The 14460-nt window shown below is 40.8% G+C and overlaps 1 protein-coding gene across 5 annotated transcripts in view; it reads left to right on the top strand.

Moving 5' to 3' along the window:
* The first annotated feature begins 1471 nt into the window (after positions 1-1471).
* Positions 1472-14460, top strand: part of CEP192 (centrosomal protein 192) — a 130495-nt gene continuing 117506 nt past the window's right edge. For all 5 annotated transcript variants that reach the window (XR_014135871.1, XM_060613177.3, XM_060613175.3 and 2 more), the window contains exons 1-4: positions 1472-1604; positions 2263-2434; positions 8134-8301; positions 9023-9148. Coding sequence is in view for 4 of the 5 variants with exons in the window: in XM_060613177.3 (XP_060469160.3) it covers positions 8138-8301; positions 9023-9148 (290 nt within the window). In the remaining variant the exon portion in view is untranslated. The remainder of the gene's footprint in view (positions 1605-2262; positions 2435-8133; positions 8302-9022; positions 9149-14460) is intronic.

Below are 14460 nucleotides of genomic sequence, written 5' to 3'. Positions count from 1 at the left end.
GGACATTTATGGAGTTGGGTACAAGGGGTGTAGGGTAAATGAATAGACATACATTCCAGCAGTTCACCTCCAGTTATGTGATCATGGTGTAGACAGTTCAGCTACTTTGTGAAACAAGGATGGCTCATTACACACTCAAGTAGCATCCTTTCAGCTCTAAAGCTAATAGGTTTATTTTTCAGGATTCAGAAAATTTCCTCCACTTATCTTTGTTCATTGAGTGTGGACAAGGGTAGAATAGGAGTAGTAATTACAGTTTGCAAATGCCAAGGCTTGAAGGTTTCAAGAAAAATGCCAGGAGAATTGCAGAGACATCAATTGAGTTTGACAGGAGGCTAGTTCTGATAAAATAAGTATGGGATAAATGACATTAAGGTGTGAAAGTGGAGGCAGTTTAAAGGTGGGAGAGGCAGAATGGTCTTAAGGTGATAAAACAATCCAGCAACAGGTGAGTTGGTTTTGGTTTTGGGTGGAGAGGGGCAGATTTCTAAAGGTAGAAAAGAACCAGTAGAGAAGGTATACGGGAATGTTAGTTGAGCAGTATTTTAAAGGACGTAGAAAAGTAAAGTGATCAAAGAAACATGTCATTCCCGAACAGGCTAAAATTAGGAGTAAGGATTGTTAAACTCAATTTTGTGTTTTTCATTCTCTACTCCCAAGTGTGCCGGTGCATCTTAAACATTCAGTAACTATTGCATGAATGAAGTTAAAGAGTTAGCTTTGGAAAAGCAGGACTCTTTCTCAGACTATGGAAGAAATTTTGAGGTAAAGGAAAGTGAAAGGCATGAAATCGAATTATCTCTATGGGTTCAGTAAAGTAGTAGTTAAAGCATTGGGCTAAGCAGAAGTCAGTGTGGCCCTAAGGAGAACAGGAAAACGTGGGAATTAGGGAGGAATTTTATCTCCCCTCTTTCCACCCCGGACCATCCTTACTCCGTCACAGAGAGGCGATTAGATGTAGCGAACTATCGTGAAGCTTGGATCCTGAGACATGATTTCGTAATGAAGCTTTATTGCAGTGTATAACATAAGGCAAATCACGACACATTTCAGCGTCTGCCAAGCAGTGATAGAAAAGATCTGCATCTGATCTTGTAAAGACCAAAAGTGACAACAGTACTGAACTCAAGATAGTATTAGCTAATTTGTTCACCAGAAATACTGCTTTGAGTGTAAGGTGATGGTGTTTTGGGGTCCCAGACTCCATACGGTAAGCTTTTTTTTCCCTCCAAGTTGGCCAAGACTCATCGCGTTGCTTTCGCTTCAGCTATAGCGGGAAGGACTTTCGCAACATTCCACTCCTCCGGACCTGCGGCGCGCGGCATCCTCGCTTCAAATTCAGGGACTAGTTGTACTCGCCCAATCACCGGCCTCTTGCTCGCCCCGTCCCTTCTCGCCGTCCAATCCAAGGCCGGCTCTGAGTCCCCGCCCCGTGGCTCGTGCCGCGAACGGACGTAAACCTGAGGGCGCGCTGTACGGCCAGTCCGGGCGGCCTCGGGTGCGGGGGGATATGCGCAGGCGCATTTGCAGTGCCACCGGGACGTCCCCTCCCTCTGGACCTTTCCGGCCAACTCTCGGCTCCCGACCCTGGAGTCGCGGGCTTGGTGAGGAGGGGTCCACTGTGTCTTGACTGTGGTTTGGCAGGGGGCAGATGAATCCACCTTCGGCAGGCATTTTGGTTGCCGAACTGATAGGGCAGTGTCGGTTGGGCCGGGGTAGGGCGCGGGGCTCAGGCTCCGGGCCCGGGACTACGGGGCGCTGGCTGGAGCCCGGCGGTCATGTTCCGTCGGCCCCTTTGCATTCAGCCCCGCCGCCACGCCGAATTCTGCTTAGTGAGTTTAATTGGGCGCCTCCGAGAGATTTGCCTTGAAAGAAACGGGTTTTGATTTTGGGGATCACATTTTTGTGTTCCCCACCTTCCACATGGTGACTTCCAGGGACCAATGCGCTTTGCTCTGGAGTTTCTTGTTGGAAAGTGCCCTTGACTGGAGGTGTTTGCTTCGTGTGTGTCGTGACCGGCGACTCTGTTTCTCCTTTTCATCCAAGACTGACCCACGAAGTAATGTTGTTAAGTAAATGTAGAGGTGTCCGCCAGTGTCACCCGATTTTTCACATTTTGTTTTGGTTTCTGCTAGGCCGCGTTCACATTTACTCCCAGTACCTTTCCTACATTCCTTGATCTGATTTCTGTATGAAGAAAAAAAAAACATGAAAGGAGACAGTGTTTAATATCCCTATACTTTTGATGTCTCTTAATTTCAGAGTCTGTTTAGTAAAACATGAGGTCCTTTTCAAGGCAGTCGTTTGGAGGACAGCTGTTTTTATGAAAGTATCTCCGTTTGCTGTTACCATTTTGAGGTCATTCGACTGGAGTTTTTACTGTTCCAAAAATCAATTTTTTCACCGAATTTCAGTTTTGTGATCAAAGTTTACGGTAAGCTTTGAAAAGTAATATATTAAATGCATACCTGATTACAGATTGTTTCTTAGAACACCAAGAAAAAATGATGAATGTTAGGGAAGCTTGACAGCATATGGTTTTGAATGTTTAAATTATACGTGTAGACTTCCAATTAATGATTTACGTAAATGAATTTTTATGTACCCAGAAATGTAATTAAAGCCATTAAATATTAGTAAACTGAAATGTGATACTCAAATGTGAAATTCCTGCTTTAAGGAAATAGCAAGAGAAATCCCAAAGATAGCTACATAGTTAAGATATAGTAAAAGGAAAAGTAATGTTATGTTGTGTTCACTTTTACGTGATGGAAGAGGGGTGGGTAATGCAATATAGAGGGAATTTAGGGAATTTTTCCTTCTGGGAAAATTTAGGTGTGTAGTATATCCATGGATGGTTTAGAACAGGTGTAATCCTTTCTGGAAACGAGAGACTAGATATTAGATTACATCTCAAGGAATCTTCCCCTGGCTTGTATTACCACTGCTCCCATAGCAAAGCTGTATCCCAGCACTTAACACTGTCATAATTAATAGGGATCATAGTTGATCATAATTGATAGGAACTGTCAGCTCCCTGAGGGGAGCAGCTTCATTTTTGCATTCCCAGTGATAAGTAGAGGGTGTTTCATTGTTTGCATTTGATAATGATTGTTGCATGAATGATCTTTGCTTAGTATCTGAATTTTGTTGGATTTGACTCTAAATAAGGATAAATCCTCAAAGAATTTGGTATATATTTTAATGTGGTTTACATATGTGTAAATGAATGAACAACAGTGATTACAAGGTTGGATGTGGGAAGGCTACTTGGAAGTCTTGTGCAATAGTTTAGATTAAAAGATGATAGGTGGCAGATGTTGGGAATATAGAAGTGGATCTTAGCTCCAGAGATCTATTTGGAGTTAGAAATCTATTTGGAGTTAGAAGCATTGGAGTTTTATAACTAATTGAGAGAACAAGAATAGGGATAATATAGGTAAAATTAAAGATAATAGGAAGAGTGGGTGGAGGAAAGGTAATGAGTTTGGTTTTATATTTGTTAACTTTGCAGCACTTAAGAGCCAGTTAGGGGTAAAGTAGATGTCAAAGAGCTATTTGGAAATAGGAGTTTAGAGCTCAGGATAGAGAGGTCTGGGCTGAAGGTGATTTCAAAATGAGGAAGATGGCATTAGTGCAGAGGAAAAGATTACTCTGGGGCAGACTTGCCTGGCTGTGAATCCTCTGATCCTACTTGTGCTTTGTGGCCTGGAAAATTCTCATAATTCCCTTTCTTGGCTTCAGTTTTTTCAGTAGTAGGAATAATGACTATGTTGCAGATTTGATGCAGGGATTAGAGAAATGTATATAAAGTAGTTGGTGCATTATCTGGTAATAGAGTAGACACTGTATGTCAGCTAGATAGCTAGGGGTTATAGATTATTTCTTTCAACTCATTTTTTGTTCCAGTTCATATTCCTAACTCTGTATAAGTTACTGAGTACATATGGGTGAATGAGATTGACGTGTCCCTAAGAAACTGATATCCTAAAATCAAAGATGTTATCAGTCATTCATTCATAAATATGTGCTAGGCATTATTATAGGTGTTAGGTAAGAGTGATGGACGGATAGGCAAGGTTCATGCTCTCAGGGAAAAATATTTTTAGTGGGGGAAGAAAAATACAAAAATAGTGATGAGTGCTGGAAGAAGTTAAAACAGTTGTGAGAGACTGTGGGGCTACACTTGATTAATGATGAGGGATCACTTCTCTTACAATGGGACATTTAAATTAAGGTGAATGTTAGGAAGGAGCTAGCTTGTGCAAAGATCTAGTGGAGTATTCTAGGCCCCAAGGCAGGGATGAGCTTGGGTGTTATAGCAACAGAGACACCAGTATGTGGTGAGTGAGCCTCAGGACTGGAGGGTGGGGTGGCTCCCTGAAAATTTCGATAGGGGTGTGGTACCTGGTTTGTATTTAATGGTCCCTTTGGTTGCCATGTGGAGACTTAGCTGTAGGGTGGTAAGAATAGAAGTGTGGAGACTGGTTGGGAGCCTTTTCAGTAGAGGAGAGTGGTGATAGCAGACATAGAAACATGTAGAAAGATATAGACCTGTTTTGCCCTCAGGAATGGGCTCCACCAGTGGATGTGTTTTATTTGGCAGCGGTGTTTCTTACCGAATTGAAATGTGTTCAAGTGGGGTCTGTAACTTCTAGTTGACCTCCACTTGGAGTCCTATTGTCTGATAGTATTTGTGCCTAAAAGCATTTGAGTTTGAGTTCCCTACCTAAGGGTCTAAGATGTACATTGCATAACCTAAGCTCTGAGATCGGAATTCTGGGTATCCCTACCATGTAAGAAACAGAGAAAGATGTCAAGTGACATACAGAAGTTGTAATTTGGATTCTTCTAAGACACTTGGCTGTGAAGAGGAGGTGAGAAGGTGGTGGCAGAAAGTACTAATATGGGATGGTTTTGCACATGTGTATAGAAATCAAAAAAAGAAAATAGAAATACTGAAGAAAGGAGAATACTCGGGCATGATCTGTGAGAATGGTGCTTATATAATAGTTGGTGATAAATTTGCTATGAATTGACATAGTATGAAGACATTCGTTCATTCAACAACTTTATTCAGGATCTACTCTAGGCAAGGCACTGCTTTAGATAGAAATTCAGTGGTAAAGTAGGCCAAGTCCTTGCCCTCATGGAGCTTACATTCTAATACGGAGAAAAAACAGTTAAACAGGTAAATTATATAGCATGCTGGATGGTGGTCAGCACCACAGAAAAAAGAAAGGAGGGCAAGACAATTGGCATTGATGAGGAAGATTGGTGAGGAAGACCAGGTAAGGTAAGTGGACTTTTACCCAAAGACTTGAAAGAAGTAAAGGAGCAAAATGTGAGGCCATCTAGGGTTTCATTGTGCTGGGTGGAGGTTAGAGCCAGGGCACAGGCCCTGAGGCTGGAGCCCTGGTGAATTGTTGGGACAGCAGGAAGGTTAGGATGGTGAGGATGGAGTGAGCAAGGGAGAAGAGTGGTAGGAGATGAGATAAGATTATTCAGCCCCTTGTTAGCCATTATAAATATTGATTTTTAGTCTGAATGAGTTGGGAAACCAGTGGAGGGTTTGAGTTAAGGAGTAACAGAATTTGACTTATTTTATATGGATAATTTTAGTGTGTGGGGAATAGACCAGGGGAGGAAGAGTGGAGGTGTGGAGATAGTTGGAAGGCTTTTGTATTATCTGGGCAGGAGGTGGTGGTGGTCTGACCAAGGTGGTGGCAGTGGGAGTAGTGAGAAATGATAGGTTCTGGTTAGGGATTTTTGCTTAGGGATTGCATTTAAGGTGGGGTGTGTGTGTGTGTGTGTGTGTGTGTGTGTGTGTGTGTGTTGGGGGCAGTGGTTAGTAATCCCTAAGATTTCTGATTTGAGCAACAGGAGAATGGAGTTGTAATTTTCTTTCTGGGGAAGCCTCAGAGCAGGCCTTCTTGAGGGGGCTGCAATGAGATGGAATCAAGATTCAGATGTAGGTGCCTTTAAGACTAGACAGTAGGTAGTTGCGTATCTGAGGTTCAGGGGAGAGGCCCGGCTGGAGATATAAATTTCATATTGTATTTAAAACTTTGAAACTGAGGGCAATCACCCAGAGAGGTTGGGTAGGTGGAAGATATCTAGGAGCAAGCCCTGGAGACTTCACTGTGTGGAAGTCCAGGAGATAAGGAGGAATCAGCCAAGGAGAAGGAAAAGCAGCTGGTTAGGTTGGAGAGCCCAGACAGCTATGTCTTGGAAGCCAGTGAAGAAAGTATTTCTATGAGGAAGGAGTACAATCCCATATTGGCAGGTCAAAGAAGACGGGACTGAAAATTGACCATGGGATTATTGGAGCTCGGTGGTGATGTTGACAAGCGTTTTGATGGGGTGAGCCAGTTTGCAGCGGGTTTAGGAAATGGCAAGGGTGAAATCGGATGCCAGTAATGATTCCTTTTGGAGGAGTATGTGGTAAAGGGAGTGCAGATGCAAGTGGTGGCAGCTGCAGGGGGACAATCAGGTATGAGGTAGGGGAAAGCTTTTTTAAAAGATGGGGAACTAACATGCTGGTGGGAACTGACAGAGAATATTTGATGATGTTTAGGAGGAGGTTTTTTAAAAGATGGGGATCTAACAGCATGCTGGTGGGAATCAACAGAATATTTGATGATGTTTAGGAGGCGGGCCAGTTGCTGGAGTGGTTGTCGCTGCATTGGTGATAGGGGTGGGATCAAGTGCAGGTGGTGGAGAGGTGAGCTTCCAACAGGAGCATGGATATTTCACAGTCAGATAAATTTTATACCTCTCTAATGAGTTATGAATGTTTTCTACTTTATAGAGTAGTTAAGTTAGCCCATATCACCTAAAAGCTATACTTTAATGTGTTTGTCATTGGCCCCAGCACAGTCCATCGTTATCTTCTATCTCACCAGTTGTGGTAGCTCTTTGAATATCCTTCCAGGCATTAAGCCCTCTGCCTTCCTCTGCCATAGGCTGCCAGGATCAGTCCTTCCCTGGGCTGCAGAATACATACCATACTTCCTAATACACCATTTAAGGCTTTCAGAGTCTGACTCCATGGTTTCATTCACCATGTTCTTTTGTACACCCATTCCCAAAACACATTGGAGCACTTGGCTATTGCCAACATACACTTAGAGTGGAATTTGGAGTCAGACCTGGGTTTGAATTTTACTAATTGTGCAACCTTGGGTAAATTTAGCTAATTTAGACTCATTGTGTTTTCTTCATTCATAAAATGGGATAAATGAGTTAAGGTAGTAGGTATGCAATAAATCTTAATTCTCTTTACCCATTGCTATTGTTTGTCATCTTTAAAAGCCCCCTCATCTCATACTTTGCCTATAAAAGTTCTGCTAATTCTTCAAGGTATAGGGCTAGTACTCTCGTTTATTGAGGCTTTCCTGATTTAATTTTTTACTGAATTCCTGCACCCCTTACATGATAAATACTCTGAACCATTTTTGAGATTAAATCTCCTGAGTACTGTGATCAGGGTCAAGTAGAACCAGTGGCCAATGTTGGTTGAAGGCTCTCAGTAGTACAGATTCTGTGCTAGTGTTTTCGAGTTAGTCCTTTGTAGACCACTTTCACCATTTTTGCCTTGTCCATGTGCGAGGTATACTTTATTTAACATATTTTTATTTGAATGGACTCCCTTTTTAAACTAACATTTCCTCATCCTTGATAATAATCTCTGAAATCAGGGGCTAGATTTTTCTGGTTCAATTTTTTTCTGTTCCATGTTAGAATCGATACTTAACCAGTAGACATGTAAGTACTCCTGAAATCATCTGTATGCTCCTGCAGGGTGTGTTTTCTTTGCTTCTTTACTAAATAAGTGTGGCAATTGATACTCCTTGTTATAGCAAATATGAGTAAATTAAGCTGTGTTGTATTTTGTTACTATGTTAATTATAAAAAGATAGTTTGACATTTATAGTCTCAGCTAGGAAGTAGCAAAGTACTCTGAGAATTACTTTACCTCCAAATGCTTGCTAATCATATCTCTTCGTGGTGTTCTAAACAAATGATTTTTTCCCTTAAGATTTATCAGCTTTCTAAGATTTATGAGACTTTTAGTCATTTCAAAAAGTTTTATAGTAGTATTTGATTTATAAAAATCTTTTATTATTGCAGTGAGATGGAAGATTTTCGAGGTATAGCTGAAGAGTCCTTTCCAAGCTTTTTAACCAATTCATTACTTGGTAATAGTGAGATTTTGGAAAATGTCACTCTTTCTTCAAATCTTGGCTTACCTGTTGCTGTTTCAACACTTGCTAGAAATAGATCCATGGCTGATAACAGGTAAGAATTGTTTGAAAAGACGATTTTTTGTTAAGGTTTAAAACGCCTGTAATATATTGATACTTCTGTAAAAATGTCTCAGCCATGCTTGAGCTTTTGCTTTATGTATACTATATATACATAAATATATCACATGTGTTTATATCTATTATATATATTCATATATATATAATTGTTATAAAAAATTTATTGTATGTTTCCCTAGACCATTGTGTTCATCACTAGTGGATGGGTGGATTTGGAACTGAGCACCAGGGACCTTTTGGTCTACTAATCCATTTTTCTGTTCATAGTGTTTTGGGTTTATATTAGTTCAGCCTTACTGGTAGCTGGTAATTTGAGTTGTATCTCCATATGTGCTGTGTACAGTTCATCCATCTTATAGGATGTGTAAAGTTTGCCCATGCTTAAATATCTTAACTACTTTCCTTAAACATTTGGAAAGAAGCATTGTCTTTACCTTTGGAATGAAGGGGTTGAGTTAACTCTCTAAAAACTTTAAGCTTTAAGATTTCGGTGACTCTTTTGTTTAGTACAGACAGACCTCATTGTTGATGCACAGATATTCAGAGCTTTTTATATGAGATGATGATTTTGAACACCAGAGGCCCTATTTGTTTTCATCCCCCCTCAGTTGGTTATAGTCATATAGCCCTATGTCATGGTGAATTTTAAATGTGCATAATTTAATTATTAACAAAAACATTTTGTGTGCATATAGGTATTCTGATATCCAGGCATCTTATTTAGCAGAAAGGAGGTTTTCAGTTCCATCGGAGTCATCTCCCAGTAGCCAGAGTGAAGCTGAATCAAGAGAGAAGTTACACCTTAGCTTCCAGGATGATGAGTAAGTTCATACCTTCATTTTGTTTTTTCCGTCCTAAAAGCAGGTCTCATTCTGTGTAAAATGAAAGTGTGCTCTGTCTCTGAGTAAGTCTTTAAGAGTTTTCTTTGTATAATTTTAATCACAAACATTTTTAGTCTTTCCAAACAACTTTTCTCATTCCAAAAGTAATATATGCTCATTAAAAAAAGTAGAAAATACAGAATTATAAGGAAGACAAAAAGTCTATAATCTTACTAACTAGACTGTTTTCTGTGCACCTATACATATGTATATTAAATTGTTTCACACATACAGGATTAAACTGTACATACTATTTTTAACTTTTAAAAATTAATATGCTCTTGTTTCAATTATAATTAATGTATGTATATGTCATGTTAATGGCTGCACCATGTGAGGCATTTAGATTATTGAGATTTTGCTATTATAAATTTACTGAATTTTATTTATACATTTGCACATCTAGTAGGTTATTTTATTCAGATAAATTCCTAGGATTGAAATTGCTGAGTTATTATTTAATTTAAAGACCGTTACAAATCACCACATTGCTCTTTAGAAGATTTGTACCACTTTATACTCCCACTAAAAGATGTACATGAGAATGCCTACTTCTCTGAGCCCTCTCCAACATTTGGTGGTATTATTTTTAATCCTTGATTTTAGAAGTAAAAAAATTTGTACACATGCATAAATGCATAGAAGAAAATCTGGAAGGCTATAAACCAAAATGTAAATGGTAGTTATCTCTTGATGGTGGTATTACAGGCATTCTTAAAGTTTGCTGTGTTTGAATTCATAATGGAGTATTTATGGAATTGAACATACTTTAATGTTTATTCATTACTTATATTTTTGTTGTGAATTGCCTCTTGGTAACATTTGGATATAAGTGCTTTCTATATATTAAAAATGTTAACTCTTTGTATACTTATTCATTCCATGTGTATTTTTGACCAAGTGCCTACTGTGTGTCAGGTACTTCTCTAAGTACTTAGGAAATACCAGTGAACAAAACTGACATTAAACAAAAAGACATTAAAATATACAGTTTTATAGTATATTTGAAGGGAAAAGTACTAGAAAAAAGTAGAACATGATAAGGAGTGTAATTGGGTAGGCTGAAGGGAGTGATCAGTGGCGGTCTCATTGAGGAGGTGTAAGATATGAGCAGAGACTTGAAGGGGGTAATTGGTCATGTAGACATCAGGAGGAAGAGGATTTCAGGTGGAGGCTGCATCAGTGTAAAGGCCCTAAGCTAGGAGCATACCTAGGTTCAGTCAGCAGGAAGGAAGCAGCTGTGGGGTGAGCAAGGGTTTTGAGAGAGATGGAAACCTTTAGAGGGTTTTGTTTTAAAAGGTTCACTCTGGCTACTGTGGGGTGAATACACTGTTTGGACGCAAGTCTGGAAGCAGGAAGACCACTTAGGAGGTTGGATTATCAAGGGCGTGAGGTAGATGAAGAGAAGAGCACCAGGGCCTCATGTCGGGGCACTTCAACGTTAAGGTGGAGAGAGGAGGAATAGACATGAAGACTAATAATTACTGGCCTGAGGTAGGAAGAAAGCAGTATCTCAGAAGTCACATAAAGAACATATGTGAAAGAAGCGAGAGGGGTCCAATTGTGTCCAAAAAACTGAGGACTAGGAAATGACCATTGGAATTAGCATAGGTTAGGTCGTAGGTAGCCCTGTCAGGTGGCTTCGGTGGAAACAGGAGGAGGCACACTAGTGTCAGAGGTTAGTTTTGGAGATGGTATGTTTTGCTGCAAAAGTCAGCCAAAATGCAGGGCTGTGATAGCTGGTGAGTATAGTAGGTCAAGAGAAGTTATTTCTCTTTTCTTTTTTATGGTGGGAGAAGTTATTGCAAGTTTACATGGAGATAGGAATGATCTGGAAAAGGAAAGTCTGATTATATAAAAAGAAAAGAGAATTACCAGAGCAATGCCTTTACATAAATAAGAGTGGACGGGATCTAACATGCCATGGAGGAAATGACGAGAGAGGTAGGACCGTGGATAGTTCCTCTGTATTACAGGTGGGAAAGCAGTATGTGTGGGTACATGTGGTGGTAGGAATTTGAATGTTGTCTTTTCGGTGCTTGGGGTCTCTTAGTGCAGGAGGAGGCATGGTCATCAACATAGGGTAGAGGAGGAGGAGTAGAGAGATGTAAACGGTCACAGGAGTGTGGGAGTGTGAACAGAGAGGGAAATAGTGGGATTGTCAGACAGCATCAGGAGTCCCACCAGGGTCATGGTAATGAATTTAATGTGATTGTGGTGTTTTCCCCAACCACATTCAGCTGCAGGGATGCTGGCAAAGTGTGAGGGGAGAGTTGGGTTTGACTAGGCTTGTAGTTTGATGAAAGCAGTGAAGGATAAGGAAGTTGAGGATGTGTGATGATTGGTTATGAGATTTAGGTTAAGGAAGAGGAAAGGATAGCAGAAGGGTGAGGGAGTGTGAGATGTGGTGGTATGAATGAATTGGGGGCTTGGGTTGTGTCAGAACATTATAGAGTTGAGGTCCTAAGGCAGATGACATGAGGGGTTGTAGGACTCCAGGCCTAGAGACTTCAGCAAAGTTGATCTGGAAGTTGTACCGAGAGGACATGTTGATGGAGACACACATTCCATCTCTACACCCAGTGATTCCAAGGCTGTGGGAGAGATGACAGTTCTCATTTGCCAGTGTTTAGGGCAGGCAGTGTCCTCACAGGACATCCATGTTTTCCCTAAAGCGTGAGGTGAAAGGGGTGTTCACAGGAGGAGTTCAGGAATAACAAGATTTGGCTGATCCAGCACTGTACCTTGAAGGTACAGTAGAAGGGTTTGTTGGGGAGGATTGGTGGGGGAGAATGTGCTTGTGGATCTTTGAATGAAGTTAGCCCCACTGAACTGATGTTGGTGATGAGATAGTGGATATGAGGAGAAGGGAGGAGAGTATCAGTAGTAGCCTCTTGATTCTTTGATGTGGGCCAGGAGATCTGGGAAGTGGTCTTGTTGATCCCTGTTAATGGAAGATAGGAGACCTGGTGAGATGGAGTTCTAGGTACAGTGTACTGGCCTCATTCTAGACTTTCGATGGGTGGAGGTGAGTGCTTTGGGGCTATTCCTTGCCTCCAGTGAGTAGTCTGAAGATCTGGGTTGTTGTCTGAGAGCCAGACTTCTATGTCTGCTGTGATGGTGCTCCACAGGCTGCAGAGCTATGCATTTCACCCATGTGAAGGATGGCTTCTGTGCCTCCTTCTGGGGGAGGGTGGAATTTATGTCTTAAAAATATCTTTATTCTAACTTTGGAATTAATGAATATTTTACCTGAGGATAAGATTTAAAGATGAAAATAACTTTTCATTTGGCAGTCATAATTTTGAGAGCTCTTTTTTCTGGTCTTCCCCCCCCACCCCCCTTTAAGTTTATTTATTTATTTTGAGAGAGAGTGAGAGAGAGAGAGCAGGAGAGGGGCAGAGAGAGATTCCCAAGCAGGCCTCGCGCTGCCAGTGAAGAGTCCAACATGGGGCTTGAACCAACAAGCCATGAGATCATGACCTGAGTGGAAATCCAGAGTCAGACGCTTTGCCCGCTGAGCCACCGAGGTGCCCTAGTCTTCCATTTTTTATAACTCCTTTTTGTGGATGTAATGGCTACTTGAACATTTTCTGAGAATACTAATTGGGATTTTTCAAAGTTCTATAAATTATTCCTTGTCTCTGAGGTTGTTTAGTTTGTTCATCTTTATTTTTATCTCTCAAGCTGCTCCTTCTCCTGAATCTGATTTATGGCTGCCTTCTTGATTGCTAGTATGGGCTAGTGGGTATCCAGGTCTCATTTCCGTTAGGTCTTCGTGCAAGCTAGGCAGTGCTCCTGGCTGGCTTCACTTTGGGGTGAGCAGGCCCCAAAGACTCAGGTGAGTCGTCCGTTTATGCCAGGTGTTTAACACTGCTGTCACCACTATAGTTTCATTCTGCACAGGCGTTTCATATGCCTTGTGTGGAGAAGTGCCATCCTAGGTGTGTGGTGTCATGTTGACACTGTTGTTTTGTTTGGTTGGGGAGCAGGAGTGGAAAACTGCCCAGCACAGGCATCTGGTAGACTTTCAGTCAACCCCTCCCTCCAGACTCCCTCCTGCCCTCCTTCCTCCTTCCTCCTGTAGTCAGGAAACATTTCTGCAGCTCTTCCTGGCAGATTTGTTTTCTGCTTCTGGGCCCTTTTGTTCTTGTTCTGGACCACAGCTTTCTTTCTCCTGCGTACCCCATCTGCTTTTCAGATTCGACAATCTGACGTAAGCTTGGGCTAAGACTGGTGGCTCTCATTCAGATTGCTTTACTTTTATAGATGTTCTTACTGTCGTTTTCATGCACTCCTAGAAGTTACTCTTGCCACTTTTACTTGAAACTTATTTGACTTAATTTGAAGAATTTTAATGGGCAAGTGATAGCCCATTAGTTTTGAGGAAGTAGATTTGGGGGGAGGTGGGTAACTGGCTCTGTTATAAAGTTCTAACGGTCACACTACATGACCCTTGAACTGCATGGGTCTACTTATATGCAGATTATTTTTTATAAATATAGTACTATACGTGTATTTTCTCTTCCTTATAATTTTCTAAATAACATTTTTTTCTCTAGCTTTATTATAAGAATACAATATATAATACATATACAAAGTATGTGTTAATTGACTGTGTATGTTTTTTCTACATCAACAATAGTAAGTAGTTAAGTTTTGGGGGAGGCAAAAGTTAGACACAGATTTTCAACTGTGCAGGAAGTTGGTGCCCCTAACCCTTATCTTGTTTAAGGGCCAAGTGTGTATGCTCTTCTTAGAGTGGGGGCCTTTAAAATATGAAATGAATCTGAATGTCATGACTTCTTTTTTATTTATTTCATGTAACCAACTTGCCTTCCCTACCACCTTTCTATTTTTAATTTTTTTTTAATTCTTGGGAAAATGAGAGCGTGAGCGAGGGAGGGGAAGAGAGATAGGGGGACAGAAGATCTGAAGTGGGCTCTATGCTGACAGCAGAGAGCCTGATGTGGGGCTTGAACTCACCAACTGTGAGATCATGACCTGAGCCAAGGTCAGATGCTTAACCAACTGAGCCTCCCAGGTGCCCCCACCTTTTTTTATTTTTAAAAAGTCACATAGAGATCTTTATTGTCTTTTTTCTCTTTCATATGCTCATTTTATTTATTTGAAATATAATTGACACATAACATTATATTAGGTGTACAATGTAATGATTAGATGTTTGTATGTGTTGTGAAACGATTACCACAATAAGTCTAGTTAATATCTATCACCTTACATAGTTACAG

Source organism: Panthera onca, chromosome D3 (genome assembly GCF_046562875.1).
Source record: "Panthera onca isolate mPanOnc1 chromosome D3, mPanOnc1 haplotype 2, whole genome shotgun sequence".
Taxonomy (NCBI): Eukaryota; Metazoa; Chordata; class Mammalia; order Carnivora; family Felidae; genus Panthera; species Panthera onca.
This window is presented reverse-complemented; position numbering and strand designations above follow the sequence as displayed.